The sequence below is a fragment of the Lissotriton vulgaris genome, chromosome 9 (assembly GCF_964263255.1).
Source record: "Lissotriton vulgaris chromosome 9, aLisVul1.2, whole genome shotgun sequence".
NCBI classification, from domain to species: domain Eukaryota; kingdom Metazoa; phylum Chordata; class Amphibia; order Caudata; family Salamandridae; genus Lissotriton; species Lissotriton vulgaris.
In genome coordinates, this window is record NC_141697.1 from 867,759,149 (window position 1) to 867,786,389 (window position 27,241).

At 44.3% G+C, this 27,241-nt stretch overlaps 1 protein-coding gene across 1 annotated transcript in view; it reads left to right on the forward strand.

Annotated features, from left to right (window-relative positions):
- Nucleotides 1-27,241, forward strand: part of LOC147692391 (cytochrome P450 2G1-like) — a 475,560-nt gene that overhangs the window by 129,998 nt on the left and 318,321 nt on the right. Inside the window, exon 2 of the mRNA XM_086938613.1 lies at nt 18,373-18,535. Coding sequence (XP_086794739.1) covers nt 18,373-18,535 — 163 coding nt within the window. The remainder of the gene's footprint in view (nt 1-18,372; nt 18,536-27,241) is intronic.

Consider the following 27,241-nt stretch of genomic DNA (forward strand, 5'->3'; position numbering starts at 1 on the left):
AAAAGACAGTTTTCTGCTTATTCTGAGCCTCATTGATAGCCTTGATGTAGTGATCTCTTTTGGCAAGTTTAATACAGGCCAGATAGGATTTCCTTTGTTGGACATAGGCGATTTTGGCTGATTGGTCGTAAGATTTCCTCCACTTCCGTTCCAATCTCCTGCATAGTAGATGACTTTCTGCGAGAGTCTGTGAAAAACATGGGGCATTCGGTTTTGTCCTGGTAGCCTTATATTGGCGTAATTTCGGCTCGACACATTCTGTGATGACCTGATGCATCCAGGAGTGAAAATTTCTAGAATCATGAGACGCATCCCCAGTTAGACTAGGAGCTTGCAGCTGCTGTAAGGAACTCGCCTTTATGATCTCAGCTACCTTCTTCCAATTTATGTCATTGGTCGACGGCTGGTTGGCCCGAGGTGTTTTTATTTGACCCACAAGACAGATATTAAACGGGATCAGGCTATGGTCTGTCCAGATTTGTGGGATAGGGCTAAGGGTTGATAATGCCGAGAAGTTGGAACAAACACCATCTAATATGTGTCCAGCGGAGTGAGTGGGTAACTCCACCAGTTGTTGCAGACCAAAAATGTCCAAGGTCTGATAGAAATGGGCAGATTGGACGACATTATTGGATTCCAGCTGGAGATTGAAATCCCCCAAGAGAGTGAAATGAGGGTAACGCAATAGGAGCTGTCCTAGACATTCTCCCATTGAGTCCAGAAACGGGGTAGCGTTTCCGGGAGGGCGATACACCAGACCTCCTGAGAATGATGTCGATGGATTCAGCATAACTGGAAATCCTATTCCCTCTGCCCCCTTTAAAGGACCTAAGTCGAAAGTATGACATTTAAGGGCACTTCTAATAAATAAGGCCACACCTCCCCCTCTGCCCTTATGTCTGTCCTGCCTTAAAATGGTGAAATGATCTGGAAGGGCGATAGCCAGATCTGGATTACTGGCATCATTGAGCCAAGTCTCGGTCACAAAAAGGAAATCGAGATCAAGTTCAAGGATCACGTCCCTGATGTCCTGACTATGACAGCATAGAGACCGGGCATTGATAAGGCCACCCTTAAATTTACAAGAGTCTGTCCCAGGGGGTACTACCCTAGGCAAGGACTCCAAAGGCCATGGGGTAGTCCATTTGCAGGTCATACAGGAGAAAGGGCCCCATATCGTCTCCATAGAGGGACAGTTGGAACATATACCAGTGTCCTTATGCATATGAAGATCGTTCCCATTATACATATGAATTGGTAAGATAGGGATAGAATTAGAGTGACTATGACCAGCGTGCCTGCCGCCTGGCGTGAACTTAGCGCGGACGGGCGCAGACGGGCTTTCCTTTGGCGCGCCTTCGGCGCGCCGCCGGGGCCGGGTGCTCATTATATAGCGATGAGGAGGGCGGGAGACAGCAAGCAACTAGTGCGCTGCCCTGGGACCCACTAAAGATGGCGGTACCTTCACGGAGAGTGCGCCTGCGCCAACTGTTCCTGGGATGAAGGATTACTATGCCGTGAAAGCAAAGTTAAAAATCACAACGAGTAAGTCAAAACAACAATAGTAAAACCACAGCGTTTTTAATTCTAGTACAATTTTAAAAGCAGAATTAGCAATTTAGAACCCCCGGCTCACGCCTCAGGGGAAGGTAACTACACACACACTAAGCGCGCGAGAATGGGGTCAGATTTTAAATACTCGGAGGGCGGGAGACAGCAAGCAACTAGTGCGCTGCCCTGGGACCCACTAAAGATGGCGGTACCTTCACAGAGAGCGCGCCTGCGCCGACTCTTCCTGGGATGAAGGATTACTATGCCGTGAAAGCAAAGTTAAAAATCACAACGAGTAAGTCAAAACAACAATAGTAAAACCACAGCGTTTTTAACTCTAGTACAATTTTAAAAGTAGAATTAGCAATTTAGAACCCCCGACTCACGCCTCAGGGGAAGGTAACTACACACGCACTAAGCGCGCGAGAATGGGGTCAGATTTTATTATTTTATATTAGACCTTCCCAGCAATGGCTCAAGAGCCGTCAACCCACCCGCAAAAAAGTAGAACACCCCCAAACAGGCCAAAAGCAAAAATGCAAAATGTGACTCTTTTCGGCCTACCAGTCGACAACACTCCAAACGCACTCTGCAGCTAGGCCCTAACTCCCCTTTCCCACGATGGACTTTCTTCAAACCACTTGCAATCAAAATTAGACTGTCCCAGCAGTGCTCCCGGACCACAAAACCCATCCCCACAAATATAGAACACCCCCAAACAGCCCCCCAAAAACACGCAATACTGCTATGCCTCAGTTTAAATTGTGCCAAAACGCTGTCTGCAACTAGGCCCAAACCCCCCTTTTCCACTATGGATTTTCTTCAAACCACTTGCAATCAATATTAGACCTTCCCAGCAGTGCTCCAAGACCCCCCGACCCACCCCCACTAATCTAGAACACCCCCAACCAGCCCCCCAAAAACATGCAATACTGGTATATTCAAAACATGGCAAATTGCGCTGTTCACCAAAAATTGCTGTTCAACTTTTCAGCGCTTCCACTACTTCGATCCTCTTGAAACTTATCTGGACACTTGTTCCAGCGGTTCTCAAGAATCTCAGAAAGGCAGAACAAAATCGAACCACTGCGCTCTTTAAAGAAGAAGAAGAAGAAGAAGGTCTACGACTAGTTTTCACTTAGTTTTCACCCAAACACACGCGCCTGCAAAACACCAAAAAAGGCCAAAATTCTGCCAATTCTTGACCAAAGAACGCCAAAGCCCCCTAAAACCTTGCCAACATCATTATGAAGGAGACTGCATTGGACCCTGAGCCCTAGACTCAGCGGGAACCCTACCAACTTAAACCCAAAAACCCTAGTAAATCGCACTGAACCCTAAACCCTAGATATGCTTTGTCTGTCTGTGTCTAAAAGCCTAGGTATGCTACATCAGGATGCTTCACTCAGTGGTGCCTACCTTGACTGTCTGCATGGCTCTGCCACAAGCATGGGCCAAAAATCCGTTCCACCCAAGAATTTGCAATTTTTCGGTAATTTCGCGAGATTTGTGAAAAACCGAAAAACACTACATTTCGCAAACATAACGGATGTTTGGCCCAAGCTTGAGGCAGTGCCATGCAGACGGTCAAGGCAGGCACCACTTTGTGAAGCAACCTGATGTAGCATACCTTGGCTCTTTGTCAGACAGACAAAGCATATCTAATTGTATGCAGCAAGCCACATAGCCCCAATTTTGCATGAAATGCTGTCTGGAGTGGACTCTGCCTGACATAACAACAACAGTACACTGCCTCGCCCTCGACCACTACATACCACGAATAGACAGACATGTAGTTTTGTTGTAGTAGTTGTTGTAGACTGGTTTACCTGTTTGCCACTCACAAATTGGCCATAGTTCTTCCGTAAACCGACGCTGATGATCCATCCATCCCAGTGAGTGACTGTAAAGAAAAAAGATATATTACTTAGATATCATGGTATATTGGCAAGTGAGTCCACTCCAAGGACATTTTGCATATTGTAAAATGCAACATAGTGACCCCTGAATTTAAAGTACAATTTGAAGTAAACAAGGTAAAAAAAACAGAGTAGTTGACATGAGTTACAATTACTGCGTAAAAAGATTAAATTATAACTAAGACAAGACATGATTCATTTCATGCACAAAAAACAAACAGCAATTGGTTTCATCAGAGCCAGACAGCCATTGCTGTCCACTGCATGCCATCTTCTCAATTATTCATTACCTGTTCTACTTTTGGTCCGCATCTTCTTCGGAAAGTGAGGGCCCACGGCACAGCCTCTCCTGTCAATTTCAGAAGTAACTGTCAGCAATCAGAAAGCATGTAGTCAGTTAGTAATTTCTGTCCCCCTTGAGGGGACTCATCTATGAAAAGAAAGTTTCTTTATTTATTTCTTCGTAATCCATCTGCCTTGAGGGAAATGGATGGGTGGAGTCTGAAGGAGGAGGATAGAGAAGCATGATTGAGTTGTGAACTTGTGAACCTCAGGAATGCAGACTGCGGCACCTTCAAATCAATAAGGAAAATAAGATGAAGACAGCGCTGCTGATGGACTTGTTGTGAGAGTTTTGTTGTGGTAAAAGAAAGACACATAGGAATAAAAGTGAATAAGGACGAAAAAAAGGAAGTCATTTTCAGGCCTGGGTGTCAGGGAAGTAGAGCTCGTCCTCAAACTCTATGAATTGAGACGAGAGTAGGTCAGCTAACAGAGAACAACTTCCGTCACCTAAGTCGGTGCCCTCTTCTTCCTGCGTACATTCACATACTTTGTAATCTGGTGGTATGAAGTGCTGATTCATCTTGATCAGTGTTAACCTCTCCACATTTTTGGGCGAGAGGCGGGTCCTTTTTGAAGTTACAATGGCACCAGCAGCACTGAAAACACATTCAGAAGACACGCTTGAGAGTGGGAAAGACAAATAATTTAGAGACAAGTTGGTGATCAGTGGCCATAGAGGCATTTTCCTATACCAATACAGCAATGGGTTCTTATTAACAAAGACCTCTGTTGGGTCATCCAGATAGGCCTGCACCATCGACTCAAGGTTCTCCACGGTTGCTCCACTTTGCATACCATCTGTGGCCTTTGCAGCACTGTAACAAGAAAACCCTTGATGAGTTAGCCAATCCTCTTCAGACAATATTATGGCTGGGCCTGGTGCAGGTGAGGATGATGATACGGGTGCTACCGGTGTTGTTAACGGCTGTGAGGAAAAGTGACTCCCTTCGGCCACAGATTCAGAAGTGGAACTTGACGCCGGATAGCCTGCTGATTCAGTTGGACTTCTGCCGGCTCCTTGAATTTTCGGCCGATCTTTTTCGAACCGAGTGGCTGACACAGCTAGCCAATGTTTGTACTTTGAAACATCTGCTTCATCAAAAGGAATGAATGCTTTGCTGGCCACTGCCTTTTTGTACCTTGGATCCAGAATAGTGGCACAAATGTAATGTTGTTCTGTATGTATGTTTTTAAGCCTTTCATTGTCAACTAGGCGGCTTAATAACCTCTCCGCCAACTGATATGAGTCTTGCTTTTCAGCATCATCTCTGAGCGTTGAAGACACCGCCTTCAGTTGGTGCTCTAGCATGACCAACAATGGGGTAGCTTTGCCCAAAGAACAGTCCTCCCTGCTGCCTTCTTGCGTGAAGGCCTCAAAAGGACGAAGCATATCTGTCAGGCTTGCAACTAGCTTCCATTCCTCCAACTCTAGCCTCATGTCTTTCATAGTAGAACCCCGTTGAAAGACCTTCTCATTGATTACCATGCACTGCTCAGACATACTCTCAAGCATGTAAAAGGTTGAGTTCCAACGTGTTGCCACCTCCTGGATGAGTCCTTTGACTGGCAGTCTATGTTCATGTTGAATGCTCCTCAGCTGCTTCCGGGCCTTAAAAGAATGGCTGAAATGTGTACAGATTCTTCAGCAGGTGGTCAGTAACTTGCTGACTGTGTTTTCATTTTTCAGGAAATCTTGCACCACAGTGTTAATAATGTGCGCCAAACACGGCACTCTGAAATAGCCACCTTGCTGCATGGCCTTAACTATATTATTGCCATTATCCGTGGAAACATAACCAACTATGCGATTTCTTGGATGCAGCCATTCAGAGACCTTCCTATCAAACTCCTCCAAAAGGTTAGGTGCTTTATGAGTTTTCTCCATGGCAAACATGGCTAATGTTGCATGTTTCCGAGTAGCTTGAAAAAGTGTGTCCGGGTCAACACCTGCATTTGTCTTGTCTCTAACCCCTGCAAAAGAGACCCAGTGTGCAGTGATGCACATGTAATCAAGGGCTTGGCAACTGGTCCACATGTCTGTTGTCAAGTGGATAGTGTGAACAGCACTCTTTTGCAAAGCTGCCCCAATCACCTCCAGCACATCTTGATGTAGTGCTGGAACCACAACTCTGGCAAAAAAGGACCGGCTAGGAACCTTCCATTTAGGGCAGACTGTTGCCACAAATTCTAGAAAACCCACCCCTTCCACAAAAGAAAAAGGGAGAAGGTCCAGCGCTAGCATTTTAGCCAGCTTTGTGTTATACAGACGTACCGTTGGGTGGTTGCGTTCAAATGGCGCCTCCGACCAAAACATTCCGCTAATGGTGGGTTGGACCATTTTACGTGATGATGATGATGATGACTTCTTCAAACCAGTTAGGCCCAGTGATGTACTTTTTCGCATTGGTGTCTCTCCCAGACTCTTAGTGTGCCTCAAACATGTTGCAGGGGTAGAGGGTGTGGGCGATACCACTGCAGTGCTGCTGCCAGGGGTACTGGGTGTACCAGAAAAAATGTCTGTCGCTTCTTCACTTCCTCCCTGCACGATCAGCCCCTCGTCATCATCAGATGCAATATCAATGGATACATTTGGATTTGTTATTCTTTTGGCTTCCTCGATCTTACTTAGGTGTGTCTCCCACTGGATAATGTGGTGTTTTTTGAGATGACCTCTCTGGCCACAGGTACCATAGTTGGTACCAAGCTTACCCCGACTAACTAATGTTTTACAAATCAAATAAACAACCATGTTTTCCGCACTTTTCTGCTGGTGGTGGAGGTGCTACTTTGACTTTCAATGCCAGATGAAGTGGAGGATGGGCGTGGCTGAATTTGTTTCTGTTGTTCACTTACAGCACCACTAGTTGAGGTCGAGCTTGATAGAGGTCCCTGCCGGCCCTTCTGACTAAAAAATATGGAAGCTGTAGGTCGTGTTGGTGTTGTAGTTAACTGCGTTGGTGGTGGTACCAGTGCCACGCCGCCCACATCCTGCTCAGCAGCCATTCGGGATAGGGTGAAAATGTCGGTCTGCTGCATGCCCGCTGGGGCTGGAGTAACGACTGTGATGACTGGGTATTCGTCAGACTGTTCATCAGCAGCAGGAGACACCAGTTCTTGTTCTTCGTCATCACCCATAACTCGAAGCCTTGCGGGAACCTTCCTTTTAGGCTTAGCTACCTTTGTCGGCTCATTGCGTGACTCACTCTCAGACTGCATTGCTGGGTTCCAATCACGATCAAGGTCATCAGAATGAAGGGGGCTTGAAGAATAACGTGTAGTAGTAGTAGTAGCCCTCCTTGACCTTTTTCTTGCTGGGGTTCTGGAAGACAATCGATCATCATCAGGAGGAGTGGCTTCCTAGGATGATGATACCCCCGCTTGAATATCAATTTCCTGATGTGCCCCTACTTCTGGAAGAACAAGCGTTGTAGGCAGTTGTGCCGCTCCATGAACCTCTAGTTGCACCTCTCCATGCACCTGTCCATGCGCCTCTCCTTTCGCCTCTCCTTGCGGCTCTACTTGCGCCTCTCCTTGTGCCTCTACTTGCGCCTCTCCTTGCGCCTCTCCTTGCCCATGTACTTGCGCTTGTACTAGTTGCACCTGTGGTTGTCGTTGCGGCTGTGGTTGTTGAACACTCGTCAGCTGAGTTACACCCGGCGTTGATTGGATGGTACTTTTTTGTGATGAGCCAACATCACTGGTCGATGGTGATTGAGAAAGTAAAGTGGCTTCCTCAGCAGCACTCATGGTCTTGGACCTAACTTGGCGTGGTGGCACTGAGCCCAATGAAGCGGAGGTGCTGCTTCCAGCTTGGTCCCCGGCGGACACCACTGCTGCTGCAGGCGTAGGTTTTTTCCCCCAAAAAGGTGTCGGTGGGCACACCAGTCTCCTAGGTAGGTGGTGCCACTTGCTTCTTTCTTCTGCTCTTTCCTGCTGGCAGTGGCACTGGCAACTTTTTTTCTGAGGCGCTACGGCCCCCTTTCTTTTGGTCCATCTTCTTCAGATGTCGGAACAGCAGGCCGCAGTTGCACGAGTTGCAGAGTTGTCCTGTCTGTGGCCACAAGTGACGTCACATGACGTTGTGCTGCACACACCGCTGCAGAACTACTTCCAAGCACTGGTGGTTCTCTTGTGCACCTAAAAGCAATGGAAGCCAGAGGAACATCAGTTAAACACCCCAAAAAGTCAAAAAACACACAAAAATCACCACAATCCAATGCCATCCATGCCCTCAATGATGTTTACATTCAAGACACCCCACAGAAAGACTAGGTCCATGCACCACTGAGTACCCTTGGGCATAATGGATGAAAGCAAGGCAAAATGGGTGCAGGCCAGAGCACACTGCCTGGCTTCAAAATGGGCCCTTGACTCCCACCACATGGCCAGGCCCTGCCTGTACCAGGGCTCAAAATGGCCCCCACCCACATGGCCAGGCCCCAACAACACCCCAAAAAGTCGAAAAACACATAAAAATCACCACAATACAATGCCATCCATGCCCTCAATGATGTTTAAATTCAAGACACCCTACAGAAAAACTTGGTCCATGCACCACTTACTACCCCTGGGCCTACTGGCTAGTGAGGCTTTACAGGCACGCCAAAATAAAAATAAAAATCATCATATAACAGTGAGCTAAAATTCCATGACAAAAATGAGAATTAAGTTAAAAAAAATCACAGAAACAGTTGTATCATGCACCCATGACTAACCCTGGGCCTACTGGATACTGTGGCTACCCACAATATATATATTTTTTAAAGTTGTGAAAAAAGTTTTAAAACTGTAGTTGCAGCAACTGCAATGCCCCAAACAAACAACACCAACTTACTTGTAAAACCTCAAGTCCAAAAGTGATCGAAACTCCAAAGTCCAAAAAGTCCTCAAATACAAATATCCAGCAGCAGCCACAAAAAGTAATCCTTCCAGCTCCAGATCCAAATCAAAAGTGACCCGGACATGGACAAAGCACTGGGAGGAGCAGGAAGCTGGAGACTCTGGGGCACTTTCTTCCTTCCACCCCCCCCCCAAATGGATTCCTTGGACCAAAAAGTGCAGACAAATGTCAATCTGAGGAGTTATTCTGATTAAAATCATCATTTTCAGAAGGTTTATGCTTCCTGCGGTGGATTTCTTGTGCAGAATTGCAATTTTTGCAATTTCGGGAAAGCGAGCTGTTCAAATCTCCTGCCGGAAGTCAGCTGCGCGCCGCATCTACGTGTTCGGCATTGTTTACTCCCGCAATGCGTAATTACGGGCCCTTATGACGTACTCGCGTTATCAAACTCTCGCTGTGCAAGATGGCGAGCCGCGATGACGTAATTGCGTTCAAAAGTCTCTAGCGCGATCACGCAGCAAGATCGAAAATGACGCAGCACACGCAAACCGGGAAAAAAACAACTCAGCGGACTCAGAATCACGGTAAGTCAACGCCGCGCGCTCGATATTGTATTTTTCAAGCGCGACAAAGCAATATAATTCGCAGCTTGCGAATTTGCGGATTTTTGGGCAAATTTGTGCTGGTGTCTTGGCGGTGCTAGAGGGCTGCGAGGGACGTGCGAAAAACATCCGGTGGGTTCTACTGGTCTCCCCCCCCCCGCTGCTGCACCCTACCATCCGTGCGCGGCCGCCGAGGGGGGAGACCACAACCCCCAGCGCTCCCCCGCGCCTGACCCCGCCCACAGGGATTCAGCGCCAGCTGGCGCTCTAAAAAGAGGTCAGAACTGCTGAGGAGCGGGCGGACTTTGTGATACAGAACTCCCTTATTGACGGAGCAGCCTTTCCCTACCTGGGACCCTTCCTGTGAGTGGAGCCTCTGTGCTGGTGTCTTGGCGGTGCGAGAAGGCTGCGAGGGACGTGCGAAAAACATCCGGTGGGTTCTACTGGTCTCCCCCACCGCTGCTGCACCCTACCATCCGTGGGCAGCCGCCGAGGGGGGAAACCACAACCCCCAGCGCTCCCCGCGGCTGACCCCGCCCACAGGGATTCCGCGCCAGCTGGCGCTCTAAAAAGAGGTCAGAACTGCTGAGGAGAGGGTGGACTTTGTGATACAGAACTCCCTTATTGACGGAGCAGCCTTTCCCTACCTGGGACCCTTCCTGCTAGTGGAGCCTCTGTGCTGGTGTCTTGGCGGTGCGAGAGGGCTGCGAGGGACGTGCGGAAAACATCCGGAGGGTTCTACTGGTCTCCCCCGCCGCTGCTGCACCCTACCATCCGTGCACGGCCGCCGAGGGGGGAGACCACAACCCCCAGCGCTCCCCGCGGCTGACCCCGCCCACAGGGATTCCGCGCCAGCTGGCGCTCTAAAAAGAGGTCAGAACTCCCACGTCGCGGGACGCGGCGCGGGCACAGCCGGGCTAAGCCTGGGCAAAGGGCGGGCCGTCTGTGGCCGTCTGGGGCTGGCCAAGGCTGGGCTGGGCCACCTCTCGTGGTCTCATGATTTATTGGACTTATAGTAAGGTTATCCATTGTGCATTAATTGGTTTGAATTATTAATCTATTGCTTACTGAGGCAAATATAGTGCACACCAATGAATACCATCCCAAGCTTAGGGCGGAAGTCATCAATTAGTGGTTCTGTTAGAGGGACATTAGATGCCTTCATCACAAGGGCTACTTCAGTATTGGAGAAAGAAATAGCCCTTACTGAGAGACGAATATCCACTGAATGGCAAACAAAACGCTCGTCCCTGGGGGCTATAAACCAAGCTAAAACGCCCACACATACTACTGGTAACAGTGATCAATTAAGAGATATAGGTATCCCTTTGTTACTACAAGATTCTCCAGTCCACCAATTGATTCATAGGGATCCAATTATCTCTGATACTACGTTAGACTCCTTATTGGAAACTTCACCGGAAGACTCATTGTGTGAAACTCTTAGCAATGGCACCTCTAAAAATACCATAAGTGATAAACATACAGGGATGGGTATTCCCCAAAAAAGGAAGAGGGGGGCATAAAACATAAGGGAAACAGAGCTAAATCTTGTAGACCCACTAAATCCCCCAAGAAAAACAAAGGTTTTTCCTCAAGTGAAATGAATAAGGGGGGTCCAATAACAGTCCCAGTGCAAGATCTAATGAGCAATAAAGAACATTTACTTAAAGCCCTGTTGCTACCCATAGTGGAAAGAGTTAGGCGTATAAATGAGCAACTTGGGTCCATCACTGATATTGTAACCACCAATTCTACTACACTAAAAGAATTGTTACCTAGACAACCTTCTTCAAAAGATTTGGAGGAGAGTGCAGGTCAGATTGCTCCCACCAATAATAAAAATAGTACTAAGCCAACTCCCAAAGTCCATGATAGAACAACTAGCACACAGATTCTGAATACGACTCTAGATCTCACCAGACAAAAGGAAACAGCCAAATATAGACCTCCTATAACAAAAGATAACAAAATTGAGGAAAAAAAATTAATCACCCCCGATTATGATAGCCAGGTAGTGGGGCCCTCGAATTGCATTGAGGCAGAACCTCTTATTATTATACTAACAGGAGTCCCTTTACTCCCTGTGGGGAAATTTGAGAGCTACCAGACTCTCAAGAATAAAGCCATGTATTGGCTAAGGGCAAACAGACCACTTCCTCCCTACTTGGACGGCGACATTATAAATGTTAGAAGGGCGTCCTGGGTAGGGAGGAAGCCAAAAGACATTCCTGGAGATATTATTATAATAAACTTTCGAGACTGGAGAGTGATAAACCATATCCGTGACTGGTATTGTGAGGGCTATGAGAGGGGTATAACTGCAAGATCGTTGAGTTATTTTTATCCGAGGTCCCTAGTGGCTAATCCATGGAGACATGGAAATGATGCCTCCCGCAACGCCAGGCCTACCCCATTTAACATCCCCATTCACAACAGATTTTCTTTACTTATGGGGATGGAGGGGGTTGACTGACTGCCATCTGAGAATATCAACCTTATGGGGAACTATAAGCCTCTCTTAACTCCAGCCCGAAGAAAGATCTAAAGGGAATCAATGTCATATTGACAAGTAGTAGTTGCGTAGAGGAGGTAACCAACTTTAATGGGGTTAGAACTATGGCGGTTACTCAAAAAACTCCATCTAGTAAATTACCTACTATATGTCAAGACCCGAGAGTGGAGACCTTGACTAATAGATTTTGCCGTTCCAGAAATTATAGCAATTGTCAAGATATATCCATTGTCTCCTGGAACATTGCAGGGTTAACAAGAAATTTGGTGGATCCAAATTGGCACTCTTTTATAGAAACGTATGACATTATAATCCTGCAGGAGACTTGGATGCTAGAAAACCCCTACATGGTAGGATATAAAATGTATGGGGTTGAGGCAAAACGTTCACTAAAGGGTAGACCCTCTGGAGGTCTAGTTATCTGGGCCCGTGTAGCCTTGCAAGTTGAAATCACTCCTTTAGTGATTGACTCCCAAGATATATTGGGCCTAAAGTTTAGAGGCAAAGAAGGTAAAGTTACATATCTCTTTAATGTTTATAATAGGCCATTGCCCTCACAGGGTCTCTCGAATGTTATCAACCAGCTTAATTGTGTCTTAGATAACCTGGGAGATAGCCCAAGTCTATTCATTGCTGGTGATTTTAATTGTAACTTTGAGCCGGTACATGGATTTGATGATCTGATGGAGCAACAGGATCTAGCATACAACATTCCTCCCCTGGCTAGTGAAAAACAGGTCAAATGCACTGTAGCAGTGACTCAGCTTTTAGGATTAACCTTGGCCCATAACCTTAGATATAGTAATGGCCACCTTCCTTCTGACAGACCTAAGGCTTATACGTTTTTCAGAGGGATTTCTCAAAGTCATATAGATTATATGATGGTATCGTTAAGCTGTTGGAGCTGTTTGTGTGATTTTAAAATAATTACTAGAACAGAGAGCGATCATTTACCCTTGACCTTGAGGGCCTCCCCAGAACTCCTCTCTATAGCAAATCCTATAAACAATAATTATGGAACTTTAGATGACCAGATAATGCTAAAAACGGATGACCGTGTTATAAAATGGCCCAACATCTTAGGGGATGAAGGGGCTTTGTCTAAAATGTATCTAGCCTTTTCAGAAACACTATCCAAGTACACCGAGGACAACTCAGTATCAATGTCAATATCTGATCTACATGGTGAGTTGGTAAAAGCCCTCTGACCCATACTTAGTAAAACAATTCAAACCAAAATGGGAAAGGGAAGTGGAATGGTCAGTAATGGAAATCCCTGGTACTCTAAGGTCTGTCGTACAGCAAAGGCGGAGCTAATAGTAGCAATAAAAAGAAAGGATCTACCTAAAATTAAGACACTAAGGCGTGCATATAACCAAACAATTGTTGCCGCCAAGAGAGCCTGGGATGAGGAGACATGGGAGGGCCTTATTAGAGCAGCCAAGATAAAAGATCAGGCAGGGTTCTGGAATTTAATGATGAAGGGAAACAGGGCTGGTAGTAAACAGCGTGACCTGTTTCTAGATGAGGACATTTGGGTCAATCATTTCTCCAAACTCTATTCTGAAGTAAAAAATAATGAATATGATGTCAACAATCCAGAGTTGACGGGTGACATGATTGAGTCAGCGAAGGCAGCTGACTTACATTTTACATTAAAGGAGACAAACTATGTTATTGAAACCTTAAAATCTGGGAAAGCCCCGGGAATAGACAAAATCCCTGCAGATCTTCTAAAACACGATCTGGTAACCTGGGTCCCTTATATGAACGCCCTATGTAATGCCATAGCAAACTTTGACCCAATACCGAAATCATGGAGGGGGGCGGAGATTGTCACAATTTTTAAAAAGGGGAACAGACTGGATCCGGCGAATTATCATCCGATCAGTCTTATAGACATTCCACAAAAAATATTTGCAAGACATATCTTGTTGCGCCTATCATCCTGGATCGAAGAAGTGGACTTGCTAACAAAATATCAAGCAGGGTTCCGAAAAAAGATTAGCAGGATCGACCAGGTCTTTAGGTTTTTATGTCTATGTTGGAAGTATGTCAAGGTCAGACGCAGGTTATTGTATGTAGCATTCATGGATCTAAGAGCTGCTTTCGATTTGGTTCCTAGAAAGAAACTCTGGTCCCACTTAAGCGATTTAGGAGTGCCCATTGAATTATTAGTACAAATAATTAGAATTCATGAAAATAATTTTGCAAAATTAAGATGGGGGCTCAGAGGAGAACTCACCAGAGAGATCCCGGTGAAGCGTGGAGTGCGACAAGGTTGCGTGCTCGCGCCAACCTTGTTCTCCCTTTACGTAAATGACATTCTCTCCTTCCTTGAAGAAAGCAATAGTGATTCGCCCAAGCTAGGGGGGGAGACAATCCCTGCATTACTTTTTGCAGACGACACCATTCTAATATCACAAACTTCTGGTGGGCTCCAAAATCTGATAAATTCTTTCTACTTATACTGTACCAAAAAGGGTCTTGAGATCAATCCAAGCAAAACAAAATACATGTCTATCAACCCCAGCCATTTTTTTAAAAAAAAGCTGGAACTTCAAGGTGAAAGATTAGAATACGTAAACAGCTTTAATTATTTAGGTATCACGTTAGATTCCAAAATGACGTGGAAACCCCAATTAGAAAAAAACAAACTAATTCTGCTCCAAAACTCTATGCCAATACTGAAGAAACATGGAGGGAGTACCTCGAAGGCTATATCACCTGCCATTGAGGTCTACAAGTGCAAGGCACAATCTGCAGCCCTCTATGGAGCAGAACTTTGGGGCCCTAATAGTAAACGTAACTTTGAAGTGGGTGAGAATGACTTTTTGCAAGGTTACTATCGTTGCCTAGAAGAACACCATTGGTACCTGTCTTTTTGGACATTAATTTAAAACGCACTGATAGTCTAGTAGTACTACGCCCCTCATGTATTGGATAAAAATCTGGACCACCGATGAGCTTGTTCACTACAGACTGGGCTTACAAGAGTTAATGCCCTTTGGTATTTTAAAGGATATCCCTTGGTTTAAGCATATTGCCACCTGGTTCAAAAAAAATAGGTCTATTAATATACTGGGAAAAATCTGAGGAGCTAACTAAATCCTGTAGCAAAATAGTAAAGAGACGATTTTGGGATTACCAACGTGAAACCCAACTACAGGATGCTAGCCTAGGACCCTTATCTTTGAGGTTCCTCCAGTTTAAAGATGAGCCTAAATTCGAATCCTTTTTAGAAGAAGTTTTTCCCCCGGTGGCAAAATCTCTATATCTTAAATTTAGATATGGGATCCAACAGACTAATGTTACAAAATCCAAATGGGGCAAAAAGACTCTTGATTAAGACGCAGATAAATGCAGTTTCTGTAAAAACGTTACACTGGTAAAAGAAAATGTTCCACACATTTTATTTTTCTGCCCGGCATATAAAAACTTGAGGGACAGGTGGATCAAGCCCCTATGTAATAATCTTAAAATAAGACCCTATAAGGAGGCTGAACGAATCCTCATATCTGACACTGCACGACCGATAGTATTTTGTGTGTCTAGATTTCTTATGTGTGTAATGTTTCATAGAGCCAAAAATGACTTGAAACTGTAATTCTAGTTGTCTATCATGCAAGCAGTTAGTGGATAGTATGCAGACTGTTCCAATATTCACTTCTAATATATAAATTGCGTCTATCAAATTGATTGACTGTTGAATAGCAAATTCTCTGTTTTTCCAATTTTCTGAATGGCAACAGTTTTTAACTATAAATAGGAATGCATGAACTAAAACTTGATATATCCCCCCTTATTAATTACCCGATATAAATATTTTAAACTTGTTACTTCCTTTTAGCATTTTTAGAAACTATTGATGGATTGTGTAAATCTCTCCCCCACCTATGATATAGGCTTTAGTCAATTACTTAAAATCTTTTTGCTGTGATAATGATTTTCAATTTTTAATGTAATGTCTTATATTATGTACTTTTATGGTTCAGAAAAAAACGAAATAAAGTTTTTTAATTGAATTTGAATTGAATTTACTATATTCTTCTGTGTGAGGGGCAGAGGCGGGGCTAGAGCCAGGCATGTCACGTGGGGCCTGGCTCTGTTGTGGTGAAAGACAGGCACTTTTACCTAAACAAGCATTTGCCATGCAATAGGTCTCGCATTCACTGGAGTTTGAGCTATTGACATTGCAAATGGCAATGCCTATTATTTTAGTTTTTGTTTTTAGAACATACATAAAAGGCATTGTCATTTACAATGCCAATAGTTTAAACTCGCGTAAATGCGAGACCTATTGCATTGCATATGCTTGTTTAATGTTATTTTAGAGGATTTTTGATCTGAAATAGAAAAGGATGAAGTAATGGAACAGGTTAGGAGTATTTTTGGGGCAGATGACCTGCAAAGAGACATTTGTATGGGAAATTAAAGGTTATTTTTACTTGAGAGGAGAATTAGTTTGGGAAGAGAGCGTTTCGGTAAGGGTGATAAAGTGCTTTCTTTAGTTGGTGTGCAATGCAAGGTCGTTTTCGCAGAACATTAGCGTCATAAGGCAATGTCTAGCACCAAAGAAAGGCTGCAGGATAGATTTTTTGTTATAAACAGATTTTATTGAATTGTAGACCATCAAACGTGGCAAAGAGGATTGGTAGACACACTAGCGTCACAATACAAAGTAAAGTGTTGTAACTGCAAAGCAGCAATACTCAAGCAGTATACTATATTTAGGATAATCAACACCCACTAATGACAGATTTTAGGGGCCTACTAATGCATCTGGGGGTAAAGTGTTGCCTTATAGAGCCTCAGTGACAAATTGGTGAAACCAGTTGTTGTGCTCGAATGTACAATTGAACTCTGGGAATATTGCAGAGGTAATTTATTTTACTGCACCATTTTCTGTTCTTTCAAATAGTACGAGGAGTGATTTTGCGGCAGTTGATTTTTCAAGCAGAATATGTGTCTTTCTGCTGGGCCTGTAATGTGCTTAAAATATATTAACCTTCACCAGTGTTCCAGCGTTGGTACCATTTTGAACTTATACAGTGGCAAGTATATTTTAAAGGAATCTGGATGTTTTACATACACACACACCATTGACACATTTTGTGAATAAGAAAGATTGATCAGAAAAGCAACTGGTATGACGAAATAATAAGGGGGAGGGTGATGCCAAAAGCCCCTAATACCTAGCATCTCTAAAGCATGATGACCAGATGTGTGAGGGAAAGCGCCTTACATATCAGCACAGGAGAAAGATATGTGGAACATGGAAAGTTGCCAAGCAGAGAAATTATTGTTTAAGAAACAGAAACCTTACATAAGTTTATAATCAGAGTGTTTTATGCCATCTGTTTTAGATTTGCGAAATTATTTTTAGAATCTCTTTCTTATGTTGGAAGTTTTGCAATCTTTGGAAAGATACTGGAGAAACTGCTATAAATTGAACAAACACTGACTGTACAACCACTTTAAACGTATAATGGATGATATTTCCTAAAGCCTCTTTTCAGGTGGTGATAGAAACCAAATTGATATTTAGCTGTGAAATTCGGGTTGATTAAACATGCCCAATTCACAGCAAGAACAGAGATTTCTAGAACTAGACAAAAAATATCCTTAGGGGCTTGAAATGTGGAATATGACAGCCATGAAAAAATATAGTGACGGTTTTGGACAAGTATGCGAACTTCGGAAATTAATGATCTCCATATATTGCTTTTGTTAAATATAACCATAATGACCATTTAAGTCTTTATCATTAAAATAATTTTTGCCTTGTTGTAAAGTAAAGATTGCTTTGTTCATTTGGAAATGAATACATATCTTATTGGAACACACGCATATGTTTCACCGTTTTGGAGACACTGACCATCCTCCTCTAATCTTAGTAAACTTCACCTTGCTTTACGGTTTAGAGAAACAATCTACACCCCTAAATGGACTACTCATGCAAGGGCCATCTTTCCACAAACATATTTAGAGGAATAGCCAACTGATTACTCAATTGAAATAATTAAAAAATGCAGGCATTGCATGGCAAATATATGTGAATTCTGATCACAACCTATTTGTGTTGCATTTTAATATGAGAGTTTTGCCAAGTGCCAATCCACTGGGTCTTTCGGTCTCAACTCATGACAAACGTCACACACAGGAGTGTCCAAAGATTATTATATTAATGTAGAACTAATAATAACAAATAATCCTGGATATGATTTCTACTTTGAACCTCAAATCAGTTAAATAATTTTTCCAAACTTGAGTTTGCCTTTCTTTATGAGTGGAAATAACTTGCAGTGTTGAAATTCATGCAATGTTGCAACTCATTTGCAATCTGGAAGTTGAAGATTTGTTTAAAGATGTTAGCTCTATATTTTATGTGATAGTAATAGCCATTATGTCCTCTCAGTTCTTGTCAACAGAAGTTTATTTTACAATGCAAATGACTGTGATACTAGTGAACTGTGATAACTAAATACTGTCTTTAAGCCACAGCAAAGTATATTGTACATAGTATTCCTTCTTAAAGAGTGTGAGAGAGAGTAACCTGCTGTATGTTTTCTGTTAATGCCTGTGCATTTTTATCCACAGCTCAGAGACAAGTATGGTCCAGTGTTCACAGTTTACATGGGAATGGACCGGGTAATAGTACTGTGTGGACCGGAAGTTCTGAAACAAGCTCTTATTGATCAAGGAGACGCTTTCAGTGGAAGAGGAGTTATTCCTGTAGCTCGCGTACTCTTCAAAGATTATGGTAAGAAAATAGTTTATGGTTTAGGGATGTCATCCAAGAAATACGCCAGTGACTGTGTTTATCTCTTAATAAAAAGGAAAGCTTCTATTTTGATTTTGTCTTGAAGATAATTGATCCTTCATCAATGACACCTCTCTGAAGAGGACATGTCTGCTTATTATTTCCTCACAGAGTGTTGATATAGCTGACCCTCACAGAGCCTCCTTATTTTGTTTAAGAAGCAGGCATCATTGTAATGTTATGTTCTAGTCTTTCTGGAATTCTCCCTTTGTGTTCTAACTCGATGTTCTAAGTGGAATGTGTTTTAAATATGTAACTGGGTTTTTCCTGTTTCGTAAGGCTGAGCTGCTGCGCAGCACCTGTCCGTGATTAAAGCTACTTCAAGCTTCTTCCTGTGTACGACTAAGTTACTACAATCATTTAAGGTCCTGCCTAATCTACCAGAGCTAATTAAATGCCACTGGCATTAGATGCAAAACTACTTGGAAGTGATACATCTTTAGTTATATATTTGTAAACGTATCGAAGTAGCAAGTGCAGTGCTGTAATTACCAAAGCTAGTGAGAAAGTCAAACTCTACATCTGAAAAAGTAATATGTAGGGTTAGAAGTTCATTCTTTTGGCACTCTGTATCTATAGAAATAAATTCTAAGATCTCCTTTTCGAAGCTGGACATCCAGAGGTTAATCAGGTCCTAATAAATTTCCTCATGAAGTGGTGATTAATCTCCAGCCAAACACATTTAATAGTTAGTGGATTCTCAGTTTTCAGTTGATCGAGAGATTGGAAAGTTTGTGTTAGCAATTGGGCTTCTGGTTGGCAGAGCTATTCACCCTGTCCAAGCAGGAACCACAGTTCTAGTCAGGGTGAGCCACAAACACAACCTAAATTAACTGATGCTCACCCTCTGGTAGCTTGGCGTAGAGCAGTCAGGCCTAAATTAAGACACAATATTTAAAATATTTGTGCAACTCCTCAGACAGTAAAATAGTGAAAAAACCACAAAAGGATACCACCATAGAGCTTAATTGAATGAAAAAAAAGAGACCCAAATGACAAAAATCCAAATAGTAGATCCGGAGGTATTAATGTTTAACCCGTTGCGTGCTCCCACGCCAGCACTACCTCCCAGGTGCTGCGCACAACCAACGTCCGACGCAGCCCCGCTCACTACGTTGAACTCCCGCATCGCGGACAAATGGGTTAAAGAATAAGCAGAAATGTAGTGCTTAAAAGCATAAAGCTACAACCTGGTCTATCTGGCCGGGTTAGGCCGAGTCCAATTCAAACATTCAAGCCATCCCGATGGAGTTGGAAACTGGGATTAGCCCAGGCTTGCTGAAAGGTACCTTGTTTGCGTCAAAGACATGGTGAGGGGTGCAGGTGAGGCGATGCGACGTTGGAAGCCTAAAAAGGTAGGGGATGTGTCAGTTACTAGCCACGCGATGGTGGTTATGAATCGAGGATAGGGTCTATGTGCTATGCAGTCGATGATGCATCAGATATCCAGGTGCTGTAGCATGTGAGTTTGAAGTCTTTTATGTCCCTGAGACTTCATTCAGGAGTCAAACCAGCAAGCCCTTGGAGTTACTCTAGTTCTGGGTTCCAATGATGTAGGTCCACCCCTTCTCACCCAGGCAAGGAGGGCTACAGGCAGCAGGTCAGCACAGCAAGAAAATAGTTCTTCCAGAGCAGCAGTTCAGTAGAGTGGAAGCCCTTCAGCAGCGCAGCAGTCCTTTTCCTGGCAGAGTATCCACAGATCCTGAAATGGACTGAAGTGGTAGGATCAAGGGTCCAGTTCTTATACCCAGTGGTACCTTTGAAGTGGGGAAGGCTTAAAAGAAGGGGTACTCCCTTCCCTGGCTCTAGACTGACTAAAAGGGGTTAAGCAGCCCTTTGTGTGGGGATAGGACACAGCCTATTCAGTTGTTAGTTTGAGGCTGTGCCCACCTACTTCCTCCCATGCTGCCCAGGATGGCCCATCAAGTCACACACCTACGCTCTCTTTGTGTGTGGCTGTGTAGAGGGAATGCACAAAGCCTAGCTATCACCTACCCAAGATGTGTGTTGGAGACAGGCTGCTGGCACACAAGGCTAAGAACAGAAAAATGCTATCTTTCTAAAAGTGAAATTTTTGAACATGTAATGGTAAATTTGACTTTGTCATTTAAGAGGATTTATCATTACAATTCTATAGGTACTAAATATGATAGGTCCCTCCCCTCTCAATTAGAAATTACAGCGTATTCAATGAAATAAGGAATCCCTAATTTTATCTTAGGAGATGGGTAGGCCTTGCAGTAGTAAAACACGAATTTTGGAGTTTTTCACTACCACGACATGTAAAGCTCAAAAGTACATCTCCTGCCTATTACTTACATGGCATCCTGTCCTATGGGCTACCTAAGGTCTACCTTAGGGGTGACCTATATGTTGTAAAAGGGAATATCAAGCCTTGGATAGGGGTTTTAAATGTCAAGTTGACATTGCAGTGTGACCACTGCATTCAGGCTGCACTGGCAGGCCTGGGACATGTTTTAAAGCAAGGGTACTCACAAACATTTTGCCCGGGGCCGCAAAGTTCGGTCTTGGGTGTGACCGAGGGCCGCACTGTTGCCAGCAGGGGAGGGGTTGTAAAGTGGGTGTAGGGGGAGTGAAGTAAGTATATCTAGGGGCTAACTCAATTGCACAATGTGATACCAGAAAACCTAGGAATCTGATCTCGCTTTGCCCAAATTCATTTAGTATTAAGGCAGTAGCTCATAAATACTATAGATGCCCTTTTGGCAAAGTATGAATACAAAGTTATACCACTCTAGATATAAATTAACTGAGCCTTCTAATCTCCTTGTCGCAGGATTCAGAAGCCCCAATGGCTATGCCCATGGATATTCTCATTCTTATTGATGATATTCTTATTAGGGGAAATCATCATTGGGATATATCATCCCCAGACACATGCTTGTAAAATGTATGGTAAACAGAGTTTATCGAACTACTATGATGTTATTTGTGACAACCGTATGGGTTGCCCTGACCGCTCTTGTCTTACGCTGCTGACCTGGGGTACCCCTATCTGACAGAGCGCAACAATAAACATGAGCCCAATGATTGTATTTAGACATGGGCACTGAACAAAAATAATGTTCAGAAATGTCATAGACCTGCAGGACATTTGTAAGTTTATTCTAACTGTTCAATGGCTTAATAAAAACATAAAACTTCCCTCTCTGCAAACCCTATCTGCCCTTTAGGTGACTCACAGAAGTAGAAGTCGACTAGCTTCTGAGCAGCTCCTACATCCTAAATCAAGCGTATTCATTAGGACTTAAGTATTATTTACAAATTAACTAACAATCTTTGTTAAAAAGCCAGCAATTAAAAAAGGATGAATCTTCATTGGTACCCTTACCAAAAGTTGATATTATCATGTACAAGATCCTCCTGAAACAAAAAGAGAACCACAATTATATTATATTTTGAGCTCAATAGGACATATTTGGGAGAAACAAAAGGAAAAAATATGGAAATAAGGCTTCATATTTGCCATGCACTGTAAGGGATCTTTTCACTAGATCCAGTTGCCTTGCACCTCGCACACCATTATTCAATTCCCCTCTTTTTTGTGAAGTGTAGTAACACAGAATCACCAATACACGTATGTTCAGCATGATTACTGTATTTGGAAGCTGATGTCTAAAATCTGAAAACACCTAGCTTTACATATGTGTGCAAGCAGCCCTTATACAGTGTATAACTCACTCAGTCCCCAGTGCAAAAATATGTCTTTTGTATCCGTGAAAGAAAGTAAAAAGTATGAAGCCAAAAGCCTTTAAAGACATATGTTACATACCCACTAGCAGTATTGAACCAGCTTCTCAATGTAATATAAACTAAAGTATGACTGAAGTCTCTGATGATCTAATTACGCGAGTAGAACTTATAATTAAAGCCATTTCTAAGTGAAAGGGTATTATAAAGTCAAGGTTTCCCTGGCTTACCCAACTTTATGCTGTTCATGCCTTTCTAAAAGATTACTCAGAGAATGGAGCAAAACTCTTGCTTGCATCAGAAAGAAATGCATGTCAAAAGCCAAAGGCGCTCCCAAAATGTGAAAACTAGGGTTGACTAAGTGCCCCATACTACTTATAAGGAGTATTCCCTTGTCGTGTTTGTAATTATATCTATTGGAAAATAACAGAGGACATCTTGCCATCACAAAGCATGCATACATGATCCCGGGCAATACGGAGGCCCCCACCAACCCTGGACAGAGCCCATTGAGTGTCCCCAGTGCTGGGACATCCAAATGCCATGTCATGAGGGTTCTTTTCTGAAAAGGAAACCATCCTGCGAGCATCCAGTGGGAAAGCACACTTGATCTTCTGCGGCCACACCATTCAACTCTTTCGGGATCTCTACCTTGTCACGCTACAGAAGCAACGTGATTTCAAGCTGACCATTAATAAATTAAGGGAACTAATGCCCTTTACCAGTTGGGCCACCCTTTCGCTCTTATGTTTCACTGGAAGAGGCAGCATTGATCATAATGCTCTCTGGCTGAAACAAAGAAGTTGTTGGACATTCTTGACCATGTATGTAGCAGAGACTCATCCACAACCCACGTGACAACCAGGGAAGGGTGGCTACCGGTCTGATGCACAGAACGCATCTGGTGCCACGACAAGCTCAAAAAGGAGAATGCACTTCAGGAGGCCAATCAAGACATTATTGCCCGACCTGCAAAACATGAGAAAAGACCCATCCCCAGGAAATCCTTGGTGGCCTTTGGGATTTGAGCCCCGTTGAGGCAGGTTCGGGAATCCAGAGTACCAAACTTGTTGCACTCTTATGTTCACTCCACTCGGGCCGGACTGGCTGTAGCAAGCACCGGGCATTTTCCCAGTGGGCCGCTAAGGTGGGGGCCGGTTTTGGGCTCTCTGAGGGCCATTTTTGTTACCGGGGAGGGCATTCAATATCTGCCCTCTGTAAAAAAAATAGGCCTAAACTGGCCATAGCAAACAGCTCGGCGCACCCCCTCCTGGGGGCCGACCGAGCAGTTTGCCATGGCCGGTTTCAGTTCCCAGTCCGGCCCTGATCCACTGCTACTTCCATTAATACACTCTTCATTTTCGAGGCAGCAGACATTACCTGAGGCTCACCCCCCTAGATTCATGAGCCAGGAGGGTGAACCCTCCAATAGGACCTATTGATTCCTGCTCCAGTCTCCACAGGGCCTACATGGTGATGTTGGGCCCTGTTGGCTCACCGTTATTCGGGATGCGGACGTGGATAACTTAGGTACCGAGCGGGGATCCGACTCGGTGAAAGTATCCCAAGTCATGAAGAATACCCCTGCCGCAGTGCCCAGGGAGTAATTCCCTCATGATATGAGAATTGGTAAGTGCTGGAAATCCTAAGCATGACCTACAACTGGGTAAAACTGTGAGTTTACCTACGTTTGCACTTAACTTCCCAAGGTTAAGATACGCCTTAGGGTGCGTAGACCGCCTGGAAGTTGTTTTTCTTTTTCTTTTCCTTTTTCTCTTTGGTCCTGATGAAAGCTTTGCGGAATAGAGCACCCTGAAAGCAGAAACATGTCGAGCCACCTGAAATATCCCCATTGTTTTTTGGCTCACGCTACAACCAAAATGCTGGGAGTAGCCATTTTGTGCAAGGCAGGCTGCTGCTCTACGGTCCTGAAGTCAATTAAGGACAGCAATGGGCTTTTTTAACATTGAACATCCTACGGAGCACACGCCCACTAACATGCTTAGCATCTATGCCCTAATCAGACACAGAATGCTCCGTGACCAGCTGATAAATGAGCTGTGTGACATTATAGTGAGTAGCAACTATAACCTGGTTTGGGGCCCGGATCTAGACCAAAGCATGCATCCCTACCAAGGCATGGGAGTTATGTCTGCTCAGCTTAAGTGCAACATCACAGACTTGGGATTGGTAGACTCCTGGCGCTATAGACAATCTGATTGCTCATTCTACTCTCACGTCCATGCCTCTATCTCTCTCATTGACTATCTCTTCTTCGCTCACTCCCTACTCCACGACCTTGAAACAGCAGCCATCTCAGACATTTCAATCTCAAACATGCACATGTGGAGCTGGTATGGGCAAGTAACACTGGCCCAGCTCGAGGTCTGCTGTGGTGGTGATTCCTCCGACAACTTCTGAGAAACCTGGTAGACACAGCAGAGATCCAAAAAGGGTATTGTGGATTATTTTGAACTCAGTGGATTATTTTGAACTCAGCGCCCTGCTGGACATATCACCTCCCACACTTTGGGATGGTTTGAAGGCTAACATCAGGGGTGTGATAACAATCATAGCTAGTGCAAGAGTGAGGGTCTCCCCGTTGGTGGAGACAGGACTGGTTACCTAGATTAATGCCTTGAGCGCCTCAACCAGACTTCCCCTACCAGGCGCAGCACTAGACAGCTAGTGATTTTGCTGGGATAGTTGAGACCCCATAGGACCAATAAGGCTGAATGCTCCCTTCTGGCTTTGAAACTGAAGGACTATGAAGGGGAGACTAGGTTGGCACCTTACTTGCCTGTAAACAACGATAACACCAATCTAAGACCCATATTGCTCAAATTGGGATGTGTGAAATGACCCGGGCGACCACCGAAATGGAAACGAAACAGACAATTTACTGCTACTGCCAAACCCTCTAAGAACAAGACGATATCCCGCCGGACTTGATAAATATCTACTTATGCAACTGCAACTCGGATACCCTTGTCACTGTGCACTTCTAGATGCCTCCATCACACACAGAGCTACACTGTGCTATGTGGGAGCTTCCAGTCAGGAAGATACCTGGCCTCAACGGGCTCCCTATCACCTCATAAAGGGCATTCCTCTCCAGTCTCCAAGATCAGCTACTGATACTGTTTAGCTCTTTTACCCAGGACACAGGTCTCACCCTTACCATGGCAGATGTTAAGGTCACCCTCATTCCCAAACCAGAGAAGAACCTCACTCTGTGTTAATCCTCTCAATCCTCAGCACTTCTGTATACACACACTAAGATCTTTATGAAGAACCTGGCTAGCAGGTTGGTGCGATACCTTATAGACCTCGACTAGGTTGGTTGCATTCGCAATAGGCAAGTTGCAGACAGTATTAGCCAGATTGCACAACTGGTGGAAAAATCTCAGTTTTGCAATATCCCAACCTGCCTTCTCTCACTTAAAGCACAGAAGGCTTTTGACAGAGTGAACTGGACCTTTCTCTTTGCCACCATTCACAAGATCGATCTAGGCACTGGTATGAACACGAAGATCATGGCATCCTATGTCTGCCCGACTGCCTCTGTCGACATTAATGGACAGCATACGAGCCCGATCCATCTTACCAGAGGTACCCTTCAGGGTTGTCCACTATTGCCTTGGCAATCAAGCCTCTAGCCATTTCTATTCAACAGACGGCAGCCATCTCAGGCATCCTTTTTAGTGGTTGGTCCCACAAAATGATTCTGATCACAGAAAACCTACTACTCACACTCACTCAACCCACTACCTCTCTCCCTGCGATTATGCACTGCCTCACTGTTTTTTAAAAGGTTTTGGGGTCAAAGTTAACATGACAAACCGTGTGCCCTGAACCTCACCATACTCAAACAGGAACGCCCCAATCTTCAACTACTAGCCCCATATTAGTGGGCCTCCCGCACAATTTCATACCTGAACCTTAACTTAACCTCCACTCTGGCCTCTTGGATGCAAGCCAACTGGCCAGAATATCGAAAGTCCATCGGGAAAAATCTCCTCCGCTGGAAGCCATTACATGTATTATGAAATGAATGTCCTCCTTAGGATTCTCTATCCTTTTCAATTCTTACCTACCTCCATCCCTTCCGAGGATCTCTTGCTCCTACAGTGAGACATACAGTTTTTTTTTATCTAGGGAGGTAAACGCCCATGGCTCTCTAATTCTGTGTTAATGCTGCCCAGCGACAGGTGTGGTCTAGCTTGTCCTAACCTCCTGGAATTCTACTGGACTGCCTATCTCTGCTATGTCTTCGAGTGGGGTTTATTTTTATTAAAAAGTTTTATACAGTTTTATATAGCGTGAACTAGACCCGAATCGGGTATCAGAGCACTTTACATGAGCATCAGTTTCATTACAGAAGGACACATTCATTTTTGTTAAGCACGAGGAGATGAAGTGATTTGCCCAGAATCACAGGATGTTGAGCGTGGTTGCCGAGACTCAAACCCAGTTCCCCAGATTCAAGGTCGACCGCTCTTGGCCACGAAAGCAATAAACACTGGTTCCACATGGACTGAGCAGTGGCTTTTCACCCTCTCAAACAAGCCTGTCCCCAGAGTGCATATATCGCTACCCCTACAAGGATGTTCCTCGAGATTTGGGATAAACTGGAGCTAAGTAGGGGTCTCATCACCTTTGCTTCCCGCAACATGCCAATTGCCTGCAATCCTGACATCATCCTGGCCTTTGACCTCAAAACATTGCACAGCTGGGAGGCCAGTGAATGTAGATTCTTGCACAACTCTTTACAGAAGGCACTGTCGATAACTGATCAATGCAAAGCAGACTTCAAAGTTTTAGAATCAACGTGGCTCCAATACCATCCACTTCATCACAGGGTGCTCCACCCATCTAATGCGCAAGGAGCCCTGCGGGCCCAGGCCTCCTTCAAGAAATTGGTTAGGGCTATGA